This window comes from Pygocentrus nattereri, chromosome 1 (assembly GCF_015220715.1).
Source record: "Pygocentrus nattereri isolate fPygNat1 chromosome 1, fPygNat1.pri, whole genome shotgun sequence".
Lineage (NCBI taxonomy): Eukaryota > Metazoa > Chordata > Actinopteri > Characiformes > Serrasalmidae > Pygocentrus > Pygocentrus nattereri.
This window is the reverse complement of record NC_051211.1, coordinates 2,808,872-2,829,580: the sequence shown is the minus strand read 5'-3', so window position 1 is coordinate 2,829,580 and position 20,709 is coordinate 2,808,872. Positions and strand designations below refer to the sequence as shown.

Sequence of the window (20,709 nt, the reverse complement as noted above, 5' to 3'; positions counted from 1 at the left end):
ATGAAAAGGCTGAGCTGGATCCGTTGACCTCAGTTCTGGAGCAAGAGGAGTGTGCCTAGTGTGATGTACGTCAGTAAACAGGGTCGGTTGTGGTTAAAAGTGCACAGTGAGCGTGTTGCTCGTGCATTAGTGCGATATACAAGAGCAGATGTTCCTCAGGGGACTGAGAACGTCAGTGCAGACCGTCAGCAATAACAACTACGCAGAGAGGGATGTTATAGCAGAGCTGTAGTGCATAAACCCCTCATTACAAAGACCAGTGACCATCTGAGATGTCAGGGGGGGGGGGGACCTAGTCAAAAGAGTCACCATATTCTCCACAAGTGGGAGAGTGCATGTGCAGCGCACACCTAGGCCCAGTCCCGTTTCACCTCCCGCCCCTACCACTGAGCCCTACCCCTCTGTTTTGTGTGGTGTCAGCTAGGGGGGAGGATGTCCTGATCCTTGTTGAGATGGGGGGCGAAGTGTTGGGGCTACATGACCCTCCAAACTGAGGTTTTTCAGAGACTCCAAACAGAGAGATATGAGAAAAACAGAAAAACCGGCGAGACGGAGAACAAGAGACCAAAGGAACCCACAAACGTGGGAATTTTCACTGTTGAAAATTTACCGTCGTATTGTCTTAGCTTTATGTTGTTTCAGTGTACCTTGGTCCGTTTCTCCATATCAAGCGTAAAAAATCGTTAGTAGTAGCTGATGTCTCGGTAGCTAGCTAGCTAAATCTCCTGTTCCACCTTAAATGGTGCAGCATTTACGTCCTGGCGCCTCTGGCGTCTGTACTGCCTCACCATTTAAGGTGGAACGGGAAAATTCGAACAACAATCTGGAGAATATCCGACTTCAGCTTCATATCACTGAAGAATTAGGGGGGGTGATAATAAATAACTGCCCCCCTCTTTGAAGGCGTATGATCCCTAAATGTAACTAAAGCCCAGCAGTGAGGAGCTGAACTTTCCCCTCCTCTGCTGTCCCTGCAGACGGGCAGGGTCGCCTACAGAGCGGCGCTGGTAGCTGTTAATGAAGTGATGCTCTTTCATTTGAGGGTCCCATTTCATCAGTTCTAAGGGGCAAGACGACACTCAAACAAGAGGTAGGGGTAAGAATAAATGGGATTGGGTACAGGCCTGAATGCTTGACCCCTACAGTCTGTTGTGAGGAGCATTTTGGCACAGATTGGGTCCACTTGTCCCCTTAGATGCAGGGGTCACTGCAAACCAATGCAAATGTACTCTGATCAGCCTTGATGTGATGAAATATTTCTGTCCTCTTCCAGGATGACAGTGGCCCCGTTCACAGGGCACAAGGGGTCACCGAATGCTTTGATGAGTGTGAAAATGATGTAAATCATACACAGTGGCCTTCAGTCAGATCTCAGTCCAGTTGAACACGTGTGGAAGATCTTGGACCATGTTCTCCACCACCACCACCGTTGGGAACACCAGTTGAGGGAATTAAAATGCTGTAATTTGCCACCCGTCTGTAGTTCATGTTAGAGCAGCAGGTGTGCTTCTCTCCTCAGCTCTCCGTGGCTCTGATCCAGCAGCTCTGAAGCCTATCTGTGATTTATTGACTGAGAAATAACCCAAACGTGGAGATCCGACTGCGGCCCTCAAAGGAAAGAATTAGCCGAATTAGATTTACTCTCTTCTCTCCGGAATGTGTGCAGGACCTCTTGAGAGGGAACGAGGTAACAAGCTGCTGATTGAGGTTCGTTCTTGCCTAAAACAGTCTGTGCTGCTTTGTTGAATGTTGAATTTGTGACTTGAATTTGCAAACCTGGAAGGTCTGAATTACCTCAACCCAGCTGGCTTTCGAGTTGACGGCAGTAGGGGTGGGCGATACGATGGTCATCACGATACTTGTTTCGGCAGTTCCATCACCAGTGTTGTAAACAATACCGACCAACTACGTGTTCTCTTGGAGAGATTTAAAGGACAATCAGAATTTCTCCATAATCCCATCAAGATGTAAACCGAGTCGTTCAGAGCGGTTTGGTGAGAACCGTTCACAGTGGTGGTGATAGGAACCAGACGTCCACCTCTAAACGCTCCCCTCGCAGGAAGTTCCTACGTGAGATGGTTCTGAATTCACTGCCTGCTGTTTTATGGTAGTTTTGAGTTGAGGTTTAATGCTGAACTGTGATGATTCCAGTTCATTAGTGGTGGGAGGACACGTTCAGGGCGTTGACGGGTAAACTAGTCCCCAAAGAAAACGTATTTTTTCAGATTTATCACTATTTTACCGTCGCCCCGGTTCCTTTTACCACCATTATAAAGAACTCTGAACTGATACGTTTCTCTGGAACAGAGCATTTCGTATTAAACTCTGAATGACTTTATTTACATCGCAGTTTCGCCGAAATTTTTAAAATATTGGTGGAATTCCCCTTTTAAAATGGGGCATGGAAAGTGGCTTAGCCATCTGTGCTTTAGGTAAGGAAACGGTTTTAAATCCTGATGATGTCAGGAGCGTACCTGGTGGGGCTGGGACCACTTCTCGATTGATTGATAAGTGTATCCTATGGAATTGATCGGTTTTCCTGTCCATTTTGTATGCGTCGTGCGCACTGGTCCATTATTATATATATTATTATTATTATTATAAAATGTCCAGTTCCTGGTTTTGCGTCATTTACACGCATAGCAGTGATCGGCACATTGATTAAGGACAGTTTGTTGTTCAGCCGTCGTCAGGTTTTTTCACACAAGTCACTTCTAACGCATCGAAACCTTCACATCAAGTCCAACATGCTTATTTATTTAACCTCGGAAAATTCAGGAAGAACATCGATTTATCAAGCAGTAACCGGAACAGAGTGATCTGGTTATTTTTCCTTCAGGAAGTTTGACTCCGACTCCGACCCGGACACTAGGCAACAGCCCATTCTGCTAAATTTGATGTATTTATTTATTTATGGGAAACTGAAAAGGGCTTTGTCGCCCCCTCTGGCGCAAAAAGAAACTGTCCTACGTCTACACAACATCGCTGTTGTCGGAAGAAGACCTCGTATCTCCAGCGTGATGAGTTTACAGGAGAGGGAAAAAACCTGCTTCACTTTTAATGTAAGTCAATGGAACCGGACGTCCTTCCAAGTCATTTTATGCCGTTTCTTTTAGTCCATTCATCATCAAATTTACACACAATGTAAAGCTCACAGGTATTTTCAAAACGATGTCAAAAACTGAATAAAGTAAAAAAAAAATGGAGATACGAGGTTTTCTTCCAACAGCGATATGTAACAGTAAAACGCCTGTGGTGTTAAGTTATGAAATAAAATCAGTATTTATTGACAAAAATATTGATTGTTGTCCCAGCCCTAATAGTCGATGCTGTTTAATTGGATAGGGCTGCGTATGGAAGCCTTAAAGGGCCGCAGATTCATGATCTTACCGTCATTTTGTTTTCTCGAGATCTCGTGATAGCGATGCCATTATGACCTCAAACTGGGCATCGCTTTATCGAGACCACATTCGTTGTGTTGAGATCTCGGGAAATCCTTGCAGCCTTTTTTTAAATCGGTGATGCTGCATCGTTGAAATCCCTACAGATATCGTGATATTACTATTGGCCTAAATTGCCCACCCCTCTACTGCAGCCCCCCCCCCCCACCCCCGCTGAGACTGCCTACATTTATTCAGCACGTGTAAACGTTTAAAGTCTAACCTGTCCAGCCTCACTGACGCCTCACATGCTCTGCAACAGTGCTGCCTACAAACTGAGCGATGTGGCGATGCCTTCAGGGAAGATCCGAGCAGCAGAGAGAGAGAGAGCGGTCAACACCAGCAGCCCCGTGCAGATCCGCGCTGCGTGGGATGTTTATTTATTCGTCTCCGAGAGCCTCTGAGAGCCTCCGAGAGCCGGGGGCCTGACGTTTTGACACCTCACAGAGGTGCACTTGATCTCACTGTGTCTGTTTGCCTGGATTTCCTACAAGTGCTGAATCTTAGCAGTAATCCCCCCTCGCCGCCCACCGCCGCCTCGCTCCTGACAGACCAACACTAAGCCTGTTAAGTTGTCGCAGCACTTGGTGAAGAGAGACTGAAAAATGTCATCCAGGTCAGCATTTTGTACCTTTGAGGAAAAACTGAGAGTCTCACAGCAGCAATCCACCCGGTCGCTGCTCCCTTTTCAGCCTGGTCTCGATTAGCTGCGGTCATTCGGTTACCAGCATGGATGCGACTGCCCATTGACTTCTGCTGTAAGTTGTGTTGAACGTGTCGTTTCTGTTAACTGACGCACAGCAGATGGAGATTAGGCTGAAAAACACCGGGCCTCGTTTAACCGAGTGGAGAGCACATACATTATATATACATATATATATATATATATGTCTGTATGTATTTAATGCTGTATGGAGCAGCTGTTCAGGGTTCCTCTACCCTTCCTAGCGGTGTACATATTTGTGGAACCAGCAAACGGAGAACCCGGCTCAATACAGCCCACATAAAGTTTTCTTTTTTTTAATTTTTCCATTTTATTTTTTTCCTTTTGAGGATTTCTCTCATGTGGGATCATCCATTAATCCACATTATCACAAGAACAAATGCTGAGTGGATTATTGCCACAGTGCCGGTGCTGATTCCGGATCACCAGAATATTCTTTAATCTGCCTTTTCTTTGAGATTACCATAATTTAAGCCTTATTTTAAACCCCGCTGCCCTCTTAGCGCTTACTGTGACGGAATGTGCTCTGAAACGATGGCCTAAGGAAAGGAATGATGTTTAAACAGTGCTGAAAGGGAATTTTGCGTTTGCCTGATCCAGCGCTGTAGCAGGTGCGATGCCTTTGTTTGACAGTGTTGTAGTTTATCAGTATTAAAAAGTGCACAAAATATGGAGAATAAACTGACCAGCTCTAAGCATACATGCTTAAAGGGCCCATACCATGAAAAATCTGTTTTTTTTTTTCCCTTTATATAATACAGACGTTATACAGTCCACCATTCGTCCTTTGAGTCCATACAGGCTGTTAATTGAACCTAAGCTGCAAAAACAGGCTGTTTTGAATTCATTGTTTTTGTGATGTCACAAAAACCAACATAATTACATGTGTCTACAGCGGTTTAGTCCTGCCCATTCGTGCTGAAGTTGTGAGCATTTCAACTTGGGCTGCTTTTTTCATGAATAAGGCATGATAGAAGGCAGCCAATCAGAACAAAGGTCATTTACATACTTTTAAGGACATTAAAGGGCCCATATAACTGGCAAAATAATGTTTGTTTTTTGATGTATGTGCAATAAATACTGTAATAAAGTGAAAAAAAAATTAACCCTTCACTGTGCACCTCCATAATGGTCGATAAATGTAAACAGCTGCAAAAAAAAAGCTCATTTTGAATTCACTGTTTTTGTGATGTCACAAACAAGCACATTTACATGTCTACAGCAGTTTAGTCCTGTCTTTTCACGCTGAAGTTATGAACATTTCAACCTGGAATGCTTTTTGCTGAATGAGGCGCAGTAGACAGCAGCCAATCAGAACGGAAGTCGTTTACATACGTTTACATTAAAGGGCCTCTGCACTCTATAATGGTCAATATGTTTTTAAGCAGCTGCAAAAAAAACTGCTTATTTTTAATGCGCTGTTTTTCGTGATGTCACAAAAATGAACACGTTTACATGCCTACAGCAGTTAAGCCTTGCTCATTCACTCTGAAGTGAGGAGAATTTCAGCCTGGGCTGTGTTTTTTGCTGAATGGGGCAAAACAGACAAGAGCCAATGAGGACAGAGGTCATTTACATATATTTACATTAAAGGTCTCACAACACAGAAAAAAAAAATTCTTCGTCTTATTTTTTTATATTGTATTTATTGTATTGAATAAATACTTCAGTAAATGTACTGATAGTTTTTAAAAATAATAAAGGGATAAAAATAAAGGGAACAAAAAACAGCTTCACTGGTTTTGTGACGTCACAAAAATTAACACCTTTACATGTCAGCATACAGCAGTTAAGGCGTACTCATTCACCCTGATTTACAAGTGTGTCAGCCTGGATTGCCTTATGAGTGAGGGTTGGTGCAAAGCAGCCAATCAGGACAGAGCACATTTACATAGGTCTTAAAGGGACGGTAACAAAAACAGCCTGTTTGATTCTAAGGAATCAGCCGTGTGAAAATGAAGCGAGGTTCATTTTGGTACATAAAGCCCACACAAGATACCCAAGATGTGTGGGGCATGGGCCCTTTAATCTCAGACCAAACTTTTAAGCAGGGCACGCTCAGTTCACTGTCAGGCCGTGGACTGGGACGTGAACTATGTCATTTGGAAACCTGCCACAGATGTGCGCTATGACTTGGTCAGTGTTGCCTTTGAGAGCTGTGAGAGTGTTTTACAGAGGCTGAGCTCGGCGCTCTGGTTTACAGACAGCAGCCGTGCTCTGGATGCGTGGTAAACTGCAGTGGGCCTTAAACAGAAGAGATTCGTTTGTTTTTCTGTTGTTTTTTCTTTTTCCCCGCCGTTTCTTTGCACTTGTGTACATAATGTATATGAACACGTGGATGGATCTTGAAGATGTGATGTCTGAGTGGATGTTGAGGATGGTGCTGAGTTTGTATTAAAAAAAATAACAGCTGTTTGGTGAATTTGGGTGCAGCAGCAGCTTCGGATCGTTTTTGGTCGTTGTGGGAATATTTCTGATTACACTTACAGCCTCTGCATATACTTAGACATTTTTACATAACCTGACAGTGTGGTTTATATTATATTACATTATATAAATAAGGTCTCTTTCCTTTTTTATATCAAAGACCAGCTACCTCCACAGCACTTAAAGGGGAACTCCACCTAGTTTTCAGAATTTCTGCAGAAATAAATGGTTAAAATGTGAACAGAGTCATGTGGGCTCTGTTTTAGAGAAACCTTCCAAGCGCACAGTGGTGGTGATAGGAACCAGACGTCCGGCTCCCTGCAGGACGTCCCCTGCAGATGCCCGCAGGTCACTTTTAAGGCAAAATAGTACCTAAAAGGCATATTTTTATTTCAGATTTGATCAGTCACATTACAAATGAGGCCCAAGTGCTTCCCCCCGGTTCCTATCGCCACCCCTGCGAAGAAGTCTGACTCACTTTCTCTACAACGAACCGTTCCACACCAAACCGCTCTGAATGACTTCACGGCTCAACCACTTAATTAGGCATGAATTTTTGAAAAATCAGCGGGATTTCCCCTTTCAAGGCTCTAGTGTCACCTCCCAGGTTAGGCCTAACGCCAGATTAACGGCTATTTAAAGGGAGTAGGTCTGTTACAGCTGCCTTTTCTGACTCGTTCTAGGCTTTAACTGGGTGTCAGACACCGGCCCCCAGCATTACGACTGAAGCACTGTAATATCTGTCAGGAAACGCACCATCAGCGCCGTGTCGGAGGCTGCTGACGCTCTGGCCCACCACACCTCGGTTCATCTCGCAGAAACGAAAGTAAAAGGACCAAGTCGATCCCTGCTCTACCACAGCCGAGTCAGAGGCAGCTCCGAGGTGGGAGCGAGAGCAGAGGAACCGCTGTGGTTTCCAGGTGGAGAACATCTACAAGGTCTTGAGTGGTGACGCTGTATAAAGGCCGAGAGACTTCAAGCTGGTGAAACTTTAATCCCGAGGTAAAGACGGATCAGTGGGCTTGAATGACTGATGTATAGGTGCAGAACTGCTCTCTTCACTGTGCCCTTTTCATAGAATCACCCTCGAGCCACCTCGCCTCATACCGCCTCCACATCCACACGCGTATCCATAAACTGGACTTCTTCGTTTTCCTTTCGTTTTTTGTTTTTTTTTTACTAACTGTTTTCTTTCCTTGTACAGTATTTTGCTGAGATTAACTGAGATTTACAGAGGAGAGAAGCTGTAAATGAATGTGTAATTTATTGTTGGGATTGGCTTTATAAATAAAAATCAGACTCGAGTCACGTTTCTGAGTTGTGGGTGTTTTTTTGATAAGATTTCACATCATTTAGGTCACTTCAAGACCCAGGATGGCGCTTCAGCAGAACAGGGTGTGGGAAGGTTCTCATGCGCATTTGTCTGCCTGATCTTTGTTGGCTTTAAAGGGGAGTTAAAATTTCTAGGCAGAGTCATTCGGTGGTTTGGTGTGAAATGAGTCAGCTGCTCACAGTGGTGGTGATGGGAACCAGACGTCCCCCCTCTAAAAGCTCCTCACAGAAAGTTCCCACATGAGATGGTTCTGAGCTCACTGCCTGATGACCGAGACGCTGTCTTATGAGAGTTCTGGTGACCCCTGGTTCCTATCGCCGCCGCTGTGGTGTTGAATCGTGTGGAAATTTTGAAAAACTGGCGGAACAGCTTTAACAGCTGTTATGGCCGTATACAAGGAGGTGTATCTCAAGATCAACACGAGGACCACCAGATGGTTCTCATGGTTTTTTTTTAACAGTACACTCTCAACTCAAAGGGCAATTCCATCAGTTTTCAAAATTTCTCCAGAATTCAACCAATTCAGTGTAAAACGGTGGAAAATCTGAGACAGCAGGTTTTTTCTTTGGGGACTATTTTGCCTCACAACACCCTGCATGTACCCCTCCACCACGAACGTCATTTTTAAAGACATGTTTTAGTCAAAAACTCTCATAAAACAGCGTCTCAGTCATCAGGCAGGTTCAGAACCATCTCATGTGGGAACTTTCTGTGAGGAGCTTTTAGAGGGGGATGTCTGGTTCCCATCACCACCACTGTGGACGGCTCTGACTCATTTCACACCAAACTGCTCTGAATGACTCTGTTTACGTCTTAACCAGTTAGTTATGCAGAAATAACTGGTGGAGTTCCCCTTTAAGAGTGTCCAGTGATCTTACTGGTTTGGTGCAGGTGTTTTCCACTCTGTTAGTGTGCACCTCTAGTGGCGTGTTTCTGAACTGCGGCCTCACTTTCAGCTGCTTCAGTTCCCCTCTGAGAAAACATGGACTGAATTATCAGTATGTTAGTACGCTGGTCTGAGTGGATCAGACACAGCAGTGTCGCTGCTGGACTGAGAACAGTCCACCAACCAAAATTATCCAGCCAACAGCGTCCTGTGGGCAGCGTCCTGTGGGCGGCGTCCTGTGACCACTGATGAAGGACTAGAGGATGACCAACACAAACTGTGCAGCAGCAGATGAGCTGTCGTCTCTGACTTTACATCTACAAGGTGGACCGACCAGGTAGGAGTGTCTAATAGAGTGGACAGTGAGTGGAAACTCCAGTACTGCTGTGTCTGATCCACTCAGACCAGCGCAACACACACTCACTGCAATGCTGAGAATGACCCACCACCCAAATAGTACCTGCTCTGTGAGGGTCCATGGGGGTCCTGACCACTGAAGAACAGGGTAACAGAGTATCAGAGAAACAGATGGACTACAGTCTGTAACTGTAGAACTACAGAGTGCAGCTATACAGTAAGTGGAGCTGATAAAGTGGACAGTGAGGGTAGAAACGAGGAGGTGGTCATCATGTTAAGCCTGGTCAGTGTGTATTTAAAAGCTGCACTGAGTACCATTCTAAGCCTATGAATTGTCTGAAGTGCGCCCCCTGCCGGCAGACCAGCAGACCAGCCTCAATCTGCAGTAACACAGAACAGCTGAGTGAGGCAGGAGCCTGGGGAGGTGACCAATCAGAGGGTCAGGTGTTCAGGTGCCCTCATTACTTCTCCAGCTCAGCCCTAAACAGCAGCAGAGGCAGAGCAGTTGTCCTCTCTGCTGGTTCACCACTAAAACAGGCGAAGTGAGCTGGACTGAGGTGCTCAGAGCTGCTGATGGGAAGCCACGGTTTGTTCACTTGCATGTTCTTTCTAACAGACGCTGGACGTCATGTTTGGCTTGGTTTTTAGGGCTTTGCTCTACATGAATGTGATGGTCTTCTGTAGAATTTAATAAAGCAGGGTTTTTCTTTTTTTAGATGTTAATTAAAACTCAAATGAATATGCTTAGGGACCAGGCTGTCCAGCAGGGGATGTGGTCAGTGAAAAGTTCTCACTTTGGGTTTCTGCTCCTATTTACACCGATCAGGCGAGATGTCTTGTGTCTTCACTCCTCGTCCATTTAATCAGCTGTAGTTCTACAGTTACAGACTGTAGTCCATCTGTGTCTCTGATACTCTGTTACCCTGTTCTTCAGTGGTCAGGACCCCCATGGACCCTCACAGAGCAGGTGCTATTTGGGTGGTGGGTCGTTCTCAGGACTACAGTCTGTAACTGTAGGACTACAGAGTGCAACTATACAGTAAGTGGAGCTGATAAAGTGGACAATGAGCGTAGAAACGAGGAGGTTTGTGTGCAGCACTGTAAAGAAACGAGTCTCCACAATGAACCTTTTCACACCGGACCGCTCCGCCACGCTCTTCACGCCGAGCTGATTTGAGTACTGGAGGAATTTTGAAATTTGGTGGAACTCCCCTTTAAGTGTAGGATGTACTGGTTGAGAAAGCAACACAAGGGCCATCTGGTCGTCCCAATGGGCTGATTTATTTTAAATCAATCGTTTTGTCCCTTAACCAGTACACATTAAACTCAAAGGGGAGTTCCACCAATTTTCAAAATTCCTCCAGAATTCAATTAGCAAAGTCTAAACAGTCAATCAGGGGGATTTGGTGTGAAATGGTCCAGATGTCTTTACAGTGGTGGTGATAGGAACCAGGGGTCGCTATGACTACGACACACTTTTTATTTAAACAACCACTGAACCTACATGCGTCTTAGTTTTTATGTGGATTGGTGCCTCTCAGTAAACTAGAATATCAGTCAATTTATTTCAGTAATTCAATTCAAAAAGTGAGACTCTCTATAGATTCAGTACATGCAGTGATCCATTTCAAGCGAGAGACGCCAGACCCAACAATGCAGGTGAGCTCAAGGGCTTCCGTGGAGCTTCAACAGCACCGCAGGCTGATCGCCTCCACGTCACGCTCTGTATGCTGTACATGCTTCCCGGTAGGCCTACATTTATACATTATATAACACTGATTTTCTGAGATACTGACTCTTGGGTTTTCATTGGCTGCAGGCCGCAATCAACATTAAAAGAAACGAATGCTTGAAATGGATCGTTGTGTGTAATGAATCTATAAGGAGTCTCACTTTTTGAATTTAATTACTGAAATAAATAAACTTTTCAATGATATTCTAACTTATTGAGCTGCACCTGTAAATTTCTGTGAGGGAGCTTTTAGAGGTGGACGTCTGGTTCCTATCACGATCACTGCGAACAGCTCTGACTCTGTATTGCAGAATTTCACAACAAACCGCTCTGAATGACTTTTGCATCTCGTAGTTAACCCCCCCAAAACCCCCCCACCCCCCAACCCCCCCCACCCCCCCCCCCCCCCCCCCCAAATGGTCGTGGTGGTCATCCAAATGGTGAGTGAACTGCTCAGTTTATTAGTGCGGAGTCCAAGCTGTTCAGCTGCTCTGATCTCCTTCAGGTTACCGGTACAGCCTTTCTCCTGGGGAGTCCTCGCGTCCGCCCAGAGAAGGGAAGTCAAAGGTAAATGGTCTGAACTTGTCTTAGTGGTTTGATGTACGTGTTGGTTGTAAACAGCGACTGTGATGCTCCAAACACTGATTGTTAATCTCTAATGTCTTCAGAGATCACACATACTGTGCGTTCTGCCCTGCACGGTGTCTCAGCTCCGGTCTGCCACCGAGCAGCAGGGCTCCTTCTTTATACAGGGGAAGGAGATCAACCAGGTGAGCTAAAGGAATATTAGTCAGAAGTCTCTGTCTCGCAGTATAAGGACGTGCAGACGTGACGTAATGACCACCTCCTCGTTTCTACGCTCACTGTCCATCTTATCAGCTCCACTTACTGTATAGCTGCTCTCTGTAGTTCTACAGTTACAGACTGTAGTCCATCTGTTTCTCTGATACTCTGTTACCCTGTTCTTCAGTGGTCAGGACCCCCATGGACCCTCACAGAGCAGGTACTATTTGGGTGGTGGGTCATTCTCAGCACTCGGGTCGTCCTCTAGTCCTTTATTGTTGGCTTGGTGGTTGGGGGACTATTCTCAGTCCAGCAGCACTGTGTCTGATCCACTCAGACCAGCACAACACACACCAACATCACGTCAGTGTCAATGCAGTGCCGAGTGATCCACCACCCATGTAGTACCTGCTGTGTGAAGGTCCATGGGGGTCCTGACCACAGAAGAACAGGGTAACAGCGTATCAGAGAAACAGATGGACTACAGTCTGTAGCTGTAGAACTACAGAGTGCAGCTATACAGTAAGTGGAGCTGATAAAGTGGACAGTGAGCGTAGAAACGAGGAGGTGGTCATGATGTCACGCCTGATCAGTGTGTGTGTTGCCATATTAACCAAATATGTTTAAAACTGCATGGGGAAATATTACTCACAGAAATGTGCCATAGAAAAATGTGATCAGCTCCGTCTGAAAAGTGGAGGAACATCTCCAGAATCCTGTCTGATGCTCTTCACTGTCTGATTCCTTCAGAAAGGAGTTTGTGTTCCAGTCTCTCCGTGTTAAATCTGATCTAATGGTCCTTTAACAGGACAGAAGCGATGCTGTAGGTATTGATACTCTGTGAAATGCAGGTCTGATCTGATACCTCGTTTGTGAGAGGCACCGTGTGAGAGTCTGACTGCAGACGTACACGGTTAATGTAAAGCACAGTGCAGATCACAGTCAGTGCTGTTCATTCAGATCACAGATCTTTAGTTACATCGATGGTCCTTTACAGTTAAAACTATAGTTTTAATAAATGCGTTCATTTAAAAAATGTAAATACATTCGGGGGTTTTGAGTTTTGGGCCGATTCTTTTGGTCCGTTAATCATGAAATTTCCACGCCATGTAAAGGACAACGGGTCAAAAACAAACGATGGAAATGGAGATATGAGGTTTTGTTCTGACCGCAGCGATTGTTTCTCTTACTGCTAACTTCTCTAACCAGCCAGATCTGAATCTTCCAGCCAATGACATGCACTGCAGAAGTGGAAGTCCACCAAATTGAGAATTCCTGCATAATTCAGGGGCTGAGATGTGACGTTATCCAGAGTGGTTTGGTGTGAAATGGCTCGTTGAGAAACTCCGATTTCTTTAGTGGTGGGAACAGTTGATGTTTTGTGATGCATTTTATTTACCAAGAAACCTCCTATATGAGGCTTTTAAATGGAATGATAAACTTATATTGAGGGTATTTTGCCTCACCTTGTCCTCCGTGTACTGGAGCATCTACAATGAATGGGTTTTAACCTCAAACCTTTTGTTTCTCAGTCGTAACAGATTAAAAATGCATATGTTTTAGGACAGAGGACAATTTTAGGACTTTCATTCTCAAAACTATCATAAAACCAACAGTGAACAGTTCTGACTCTAGACTGGAGCATTTTACACCAAACCGCTCAATCACTGCCACTTATACTGTGCAGAAATATTTACAAATTGGTAGTTTGTTGTGTGTTTTTTTTTTTTTTTTTTTTTTTTTTTTTCTCCCCTTTTATTGTCTGGTCCATGATACGTCTGTAAAACAGCATTTTGGCACTGCTTGGCAACAGGGATGCTGCTGCTGGTATAGATCCCAGTCCTGGTCCTGGAGATCTACCACCCTGAAGAGTTCAGCTCCAACATGCCCATCCTGATTAGATGCTCATGAAGACCTGGATCAGGTGCATTAGACTAGGGTTGGAGCTGAACTCTACAGGGTGATGGATCTCCAGGATCAGTATTGGGCACCTGTGGTGTAACTCGGCTGTCTGAAGAGAAATTTTTTGTTTGACGTCCTTTTGATAACCTATTTTTTTTCATTGTGTGTAAATCTCCTGAAGAATGGACAAAAAAGAAACGACCCAGAATGACTTGGAAAATGTCTGGTTCCACTGACTTGCATTAAAAACGAGCCGTTTTTTCCTTCTCCTGCAAAGTGACCATTTTGGAGATGAGGTTCTGCTCTGAAAACTGTGATGAGCAAACTAGAAGTTGCATAAATGTTTCCACACAGGTGGGGGTGGTGGGCATCGTCAGGAGAACCAAGCCGGCGGTGGCGTACGTTGTGTACTCGCTGGATGACATGACTGGACCTTCTCTAGACGTTAAACAGTGGATGGATCTCGAGGTGCGAATGAAAAATAGTATTTACTTCAGTGGAATTGATCTGATTAACAGCTGCCTTTTTGTTTGTCCTAGGCTGCCAATATGAACGACCGTGTGATTCCTCCTGGCACATACATCAAAGTGGTGGGCAGCCTGCGCTCCTTTGAGGTGTCTGTCTGATGCTCTTTGTGTTTTGATTATGTTCAGTGAGCAGATCGCTGAAGACATAGCGTTATAGTCAGAGTTAGGGGTGTAAATCCTTAACCAACAGCTTGACTGGACTTGGGTTCTTCTTTAGCTATACATTAAGGTGGGTGGCACCAATAAGGATTAATCTAAATCTTGGATTAAATCAGGGTTTATCTGGAAATTGTGTTCCACAAAACTTTACACCTAGTTTAAAAATCAGGTTTTTGTTTAAACCATCATTTTTAATCCTTAATTACAGTAAATCCAGATTTAAGTGTTCCTGTTGCATTTACTTTAATACCCAAATGAATCTTGGAGTTTAAACTTTTGAATCCAATTTCAGTGGTTTGAGTTTACAGAAGGTGTTTAAAATTCCTATCTGAGTAAAATCACTTTCAAAAAGCATGGTAAAAGGGTTCTTTGCATCGTGAAAGGGTTCTTCAGATATGAAAAATGTGTATCTACAGACATTAGTGAAAGAATGGGTCGCTCTCAGGAGCTCAGTGAATTCCAGCGTGGTACCGTGATCGGACGCCACCTGTGCAGCAAGTCCAGTCGTGAAATTTCCTCACTACTAAATATTCCACAGTCCACTGTCAGTGGGATTATAACAAAGTGGAAGTGATTGGGAACGACAGCAACTCAGCCACGAAGTGGTCGGCCACGTAAAATGACAGAGCGGTCAGCGGATGCTGAGGGGCATAGTGCGCAGAGGTCACCGACTTTCTGCAGAGTCCATCACTACAGACCTCCAAACTTCATGTGGCCTTCAGATCAGCTCAAGAACAGCGTAGAGAGCTTCATGGAACGGGTTTCCATGGCCGAGCAGCTGCATCCAAGCCTTACATCACCAAGCGCAATGCAAAGCGTGGAATGCAGTGGAGTAAAGCGCCGCCACTGGACTCTAGAGCAGTGGAGACGAGTTCTCTGGAGTGACCAATCACGCTTCTCCATCTGGGAATCTGAAGGACGAGTCTGGGTTTGGCGGTTGCCAGGAGACGGTACTTGTCTGACTGCATTGTGCAGAGTGTAAAGTTTGGTGGAGGGGGGATCATGGTGTGGGGTTGTTTTTCAGGAGTTGGGCTCGGCCCCTTAGTTCCAGTGAAAGGAAATCTTAAAGCTTCAGCACCAAGAGATTTTGGACAATTTCATGCTCCCAACTTTGTGGGAACAGTTTGGGGACGGCTCCTTCCTGCTCCAACATGACTGCATACCAGTGCACAAAGCAGGTCCATAAAGATGTAGATGAGCCAGTTTGGTGTGGAAGAACTTGACTGGCCTGCACAGAGTCCTGACCTCAACCCCATAGAACACCTTTGGGATGCATTAGAGTGGAAACTGTGAGCCAGGCCTTCTCATCCAACATCAGTGTCTGAGAACGGTCAGAAATTCCCATAAACACTCCTAACCCTTGTGGAAAGCCTTCCCAGAAGAGCTGAAGCTGTTATAGCTGCAAAGGGTGAGCCGACATCATATTAAACCCTGTGGATTAAGAATGGGATGTCACTCAGCTTCATATGCGTGTGAAGACAGATGTCTAAACTTTTTTTTTTTTTTTTTTTTTTTTTTTTTTTTTTTTTTTTTTTTTTTTGGTGTGTAACGGTTCTGCACAACCATCTACAGCACGTTTTCAAGCAATTCAAAGAACCTGGCTTCCACCACAGAAAAGCGCTAATGAATGCATTAGTTAAAGTAAACAAGCTTTTATTTGGTTTTATATACTACATTTCTAAATGCACTCTCCTCACAGCTTCAGCACAGTCTTATAGTTTCTATTGTGTATTAGAACCACAGGTCCATGGTGGCTGTCAGCGTCCGGCGTGTGGAGGACTATAACGAGATCACCTCGCACATGATGGAGGTAGTTCAGGCTAACCTGCTGAACGATGGCAGCTCATGCAGTGTGGTGAGTGTGACCTCTGGTGTTGAATGCTGGCCGTTCGCTTCTAAAGCCAAGTCACTTGCGTCTAACGTTACGACTGTTAGTCTAACTGATGGTGTTTCTACTTCTAGACGAAGAACAAGACCGTTACCACAATAATGAGCCTGTCCAGTTCAAACAAATCAACTTCCTATGGCTTTACTGCCAATCAGAGCCAGGTGGGTCAAAATCCTCAGAGCCCCCAACATGAGCAGTGATCGTTTGGGCATTACTGTCCACGGAGAAGGCCATACAGGAAAAATGGGCATGCGTTTTTATATAGCAGAGTATTTGAAATGTATTTCAATGCATATTGGACTAAAACACAAAAGTCAAAGGTTTCTTGGTTTTACTAAATCGTAAGTCTTTTAAAACCACAATGTTTCAGAACCCTAACGGTCATTGGTGTGAGTGCAGTGTATTTATTGAGAAGTATAACCAGTGTTGGCTAGTAAATACGGTGCTGTGAAAAAGTATTTGCCCCCTTTGCGTAAGTCATTCATATTTCAGGTCGAACTGCTTTTAATGTTGGATGAAGATACCCAAGAAGGAAAAATGCTGTTCAGCCCTAGCTGGCCTCTTTGTGACAAAGTAACCCCCCCCCCCTTCCAAGTTAACCAAATTAAATGGACTTGGGTTCAGTTTCACAAGCAACACCCAGACATAATGGCTGTTGGACCTGTTCAATCTAATCACTTAAATAGACCTTCTAGCTGCTCAGAGCAGCACGTTACCACGTTCTGAAGGCCTTCAAATACAGATATGAAGCAGTCACTGAGATCTACCGTCTGGAAAGGATTGCAAAGCCATTGCTGAGGCTCTGGGCCTCCAGCGAACCACAGTGAGGGCTATAATCCACAAATGGGGGAATCTTGGAACAGTGATGAACTTTCCCAGGATTTGCTGAAATACCAAAAAATTCACCAAGAGCACAAACAATTCATCCAGGAGGCCACCAAAGAATCCAGAGGAACATCTAAAGAACTGCGGGTCTCGGTTGCCTCAGTTAAGGTCAGTGTGCATGATTCCACAGAAAAAAAACACTGGACACAAATGGCACAAGTCATCGGGAGCAAAGCACTGCTGACCAGGTGGGGCACAAAGGCTTGACTCGTGTTGAATATTCTATGGACTGAAGAGTCAAAGGTGGAACATTTTGGAACGCATGTGTCTGGAGTAAAGCCAACACTGTATTCCACCATAAGAACATCATACCAACAGTGAAACGTGGTGGTGGTAGTGTGGTGGTCTGGGGCTGCTTTGCTTCTGCAGGACCTGGACAACTTGCCGTAACCGATGAAACCATGGATTCTTCTCTTACTACTTCATCGTTGAAGATAAAGATTTAAGTGCTGCTTTCTTTTTTTGTTTGCAATTAAATGTGAAAAATTAGCAAAAATAGAAGAAATCAGGTGAGGAACAAATACTTTTCCACAGCGCTGAAAGCTGGTCAGCCAGTTTGGCCACTTTAGATCTGTATTTTAATACATTGTGAGCAAGAAAATAATGTTTTTTGCAATTTGACATTACATGCAGCAAAATTTATATATAATTATTCTCGGCACACGCCTCGCATTTACATGCTTGAAGTTTGTGTGGGTCTTTTCAGGGATACTAACTTGATGCAGTCAGGGGACTAACGATAGGCTCACTAGCCCCCTACTTGGAGCTCCACCTCCACAGTGTGTTGGACTGACTTTAGAAATTCCCACTGTTTGTTGCCACCATAATACGTCTGTTCCCCCGCATTTAGCCCATTGTCGTCCCACGATTCTCCACGATGGTGAGACCAGAGCAGTGCTTATAATTTGGCAAGTCATGAACTCTATAAATCTGCACAGGTCTTAAGTAACCCCTTACCGGGCCCTCCAAAAGAAACTTTGCTCTTCAGACACTCTCAGAACATCTTATTTATTTTCCCTCCCTCTGGGGAAATGACTGCTTCACTGCTCTCTTCCAGTAGTGGCCCTGCCCTTATGTACAGCTTTAATACTTGGCTGCAAACTCGGCCAAAGGAAAACAAATGGCTTCTCTGTCAGCAGTGAAGAAAGCAATTTTGAAATGTCAAGCAGAACCGAGTAGCAGTTAGTGTCTAGGTTCTGGTTCTGGAGCGGCCACTGCCAGACTGAATTGAGTACAGGCTGATGCTGTGGTGGTTTAGTCTGGGGTAATTGACTCAAAGTTTGGGGCCTTGTTGACCTTGGGTTGGGATGGTGTAGTGGGTAACACTGCTGCCTTCTACGCTCTAGTCTGGAGTTCAATCCCTGCCTGGGTAAGATGGACTATACTTCCTTGGGCAAGACTCCTAACGCTGCCTTCGCCTACTTGTGTTGCTCTGGATGAGAGCGTCTGCCAAAGTTGTTGAAATGTTTATGTACTGAACAGGTTTATCAAATATCTTCACAAAAAAAATTTCATAATTCTCAAAGAATTAATAAAATAATTCGGCAAGTCGATTGTTGATTTGATCGTAATCCCTGTCTGAGAAACTGACAAAGGCTGTTCATGGACTTTCTTTCAGTGGGAAATCTTTCAAAATGCTGCCTAGTGCAGGTCTAGGCTTAATCCCTGCCTCAGAAAACCGACCCTTGGTGTTCCATACATTTGTGTGTGTGTGTGTGTGTGTGTGTGTGTGTGTGTGTGTGTGTGTGTGTGTGTGTGTGTGTGTGTGTGTGTGTGTGTGTGTGTGTGTGTGTGTGTGTGTGTGTGTGTGTGTGTGTGTGTGCGTGCTGTAGGTTTTCAACCTGATTAAAAGCTGTCCTCTGGCCGAGGGCATCGCTATGCAGAGCCTGATGACCTCGCTGAAATATCTGACCACCTATGACATCAGGTAGAGCTTCCCATTTTATTAATAAACCTCATTAAAGCCTTGGAGCACTTCAGGTTTACCATTTATATTAATGAGACGTCTCGCTGAAGTGATTCATTGTGGCTGATTAGAGCCGCTGTCTCTTCACCTCGAGTTGTGTGAAGATCTTGGTGGAACGTCTCGGATCTTTTATCATTAGATTATTGTTTGAAGTGATCGATCTTTCCTCTGGACCTCCGTCCGTGTTGTAGAGGATTAATTGATCTTGCAGGTTCAGGAGTAATAATGGGATACAGGAAGCGAAGCCGCATCGCTGTGCAGAGTTTTCGTTTGGTTTGTGTGAGTTTCTTCGTTTCTTTCTGTTCCAGGACCTGCTTGAAGTTCCTTATAAACGAAGGCCACATTTTCTCGACGGTTGACGACGACCACTTCAAGTCTACTTACATGTAAACGACGGATGTGAGCAGCATCGGTTTCAGACCGGTGGGTTTGGGAGTAAGAGAGAAAGTATTGAACTGTTAAATCATTTGAAATTGTGATGTAATGCAATTTGAGTTTTCTGATCTGTTGTTCCTGCAGATGTTTCTGAGATCTTGTTTTGAACACAGCATTGTGGAAGGAAAAAAAAAAAAGCAGCGTCTGGTTTTTATTCTCCATCTTCATTGGGGGCAGTTATGGGTCTGCTACTCCCGCCTTTAGTTTTCAGGTAGTCCACATGGCCCTGAGTGTGGAAGACTAACCTGCGTTCTTAAAGATGGTTCTTCAGGGGTTCTTTACTGGTGGTGGACAGTAACTGAGTAAATGTAATTAGTTTCTGTACTTTAGTATTTTTGGTGTATCTGTACTGAAGTTTCTCCGTTCTGGGCGACTTTCTCCTTTCACTCCACTACATTTCAGAGTCTAATATCCGACTTTTCCCTCCTACATTTTGAGAAATCTGTCGTTCCTTTTGGTTTCTGTGTGTATAAAAACGTAACATGTCAAAACGAAAGAAGCGCAAAGCCAGAGCACCAATCAGGGCCCAGCGGTCACTTTGTTTAGAGCTGGTTTTGACCTGTTGGTCATACCGACCCAGTGCAGCACGCGGTTCAACGTCAGCGCAGCAGCGTAAAACTTTGGGAGAGTCTGTTCAACATAAATGATGAACTAACCTAACTTTGTGTAAATAGAGCTCAATATAGAAATATGTCCACATATGCAGTCGAGACTGACGCGGCTTTTTTCTGAATTTCTACAAACACCAGTTCATTTTATAGTAAATGAGTTTGGGCTGGTTTATGTTTATGAACAGACGCCTACAGATCAACATAGTAAAGGAGCTCATCTGTGATCCTGAGTTTAAAGCCAGTTTTTATTCAACTTAAACTTGGAACTAAGTTGTAAATAAATCTGAAACTGAAACTTTGCTTGTGTGTAAAAAGTGATTTCAGAGCCACTCGGTTCTCCCTGATGGAAACTGTTTACCTTCAGTGTTTTGTGCTTCTGATCATTTTAATAGACGTCAGCGTCACTAATTAATGACCTTCTATTAAAAGACTGGTTTACCAAGAGAGACGCTGGAGGACTTTCACCTGAAATGAGTTCATGAAGCCAGTCTGGTTATAAAAATGATAACAGGACATCAGAGCCAGAATTCCTCTTTTAGTACTTTTACTTTATACTTAAGTACATTTGAAGGGAAATACTTTAGTACTTTTACTCAAGTACTTTTACTGGAGTGATATTTGTGTGGTTCCTGGATGAATGTACCTTCACTGTGT

General features: G+C 44.4%; 1 protein-coding gene and 1 long non-coding RNA gene across 3 annotated transcripts; both read left to right on the top strand.

Moving 5' to 3' along the window:
- Window positions 1-934: 934 nt before the first annotated feature.
- LOC108441735 lies at window positions 935-7,903 on the top strand. The gene is made up of 2 exons (XR_001858966.2): window positions 935-1,707; window positions 3,703-7,903. It is a non-coding gene; the product is annotated as an uncharacterized LOC108441735 (long non-coding RNA).
- A 1,744-nt stretch (window positions 7,904-9,647) lies between these two features.
- LOC108441742 (replication protein A 32 kDa subunit-like) lies at window positions 9,648-19,581 on the top strand. Of its 2 annotated transcripts, none has more exons than XM_017721428.2 (9): window positions 9,648-9,753; window positions 11,405-11,466; window positions 11,568-11,669; window positions 13,939-14,052; window positions 14,124-14,174; window positions 16,006-16,125; window positions 16,233-16,319; window positions 18,876-18,970; window positions 19,318-19,581. In XM_017721428.2, exons 1-9 carry the CDS (start codon window positions 9,741-9,743, stop codon window positions 19,397-19,399), a joined length of 726 nt encoding a protein of 241 aa, XP_017576917.2. In that variant the 5' UTR covers window positions 9,648-9,740; the 3' UTR covers window positions 19,400-19,581. The 2 variants fall into 2 exon arrangements, with proteins under 2 accessions (XP_017576917.2, XP_017576916.2); XM_017721427.2 differs by having other exon boundaries at window positions 9,649-9,753; window positions 14,124-14,198.
- Window positions 19,582-20,709: the final 1,128 nt, after the last annotated feature.

Bases quoted from the DNA above. Each gene is read 5' to 3' on its own strand.
- LOC108441742 (XM_017721427.2), top strand. The intron at 11,670-13,938 runs GTGAGCTAAAGG...GTTTCCACACAG, and splicing joins AGGGGAAGGAGATCAACCAG to GTGGGGGTGGTGGGCATCGT. The intron at 16,126-16,232 runs GTGAGTGTGACC...TTCTACTTCTAG, and splicing joins ATGGCAGCTCATGCAGTGTG to ACGAAGAACAAGACCGTTAC.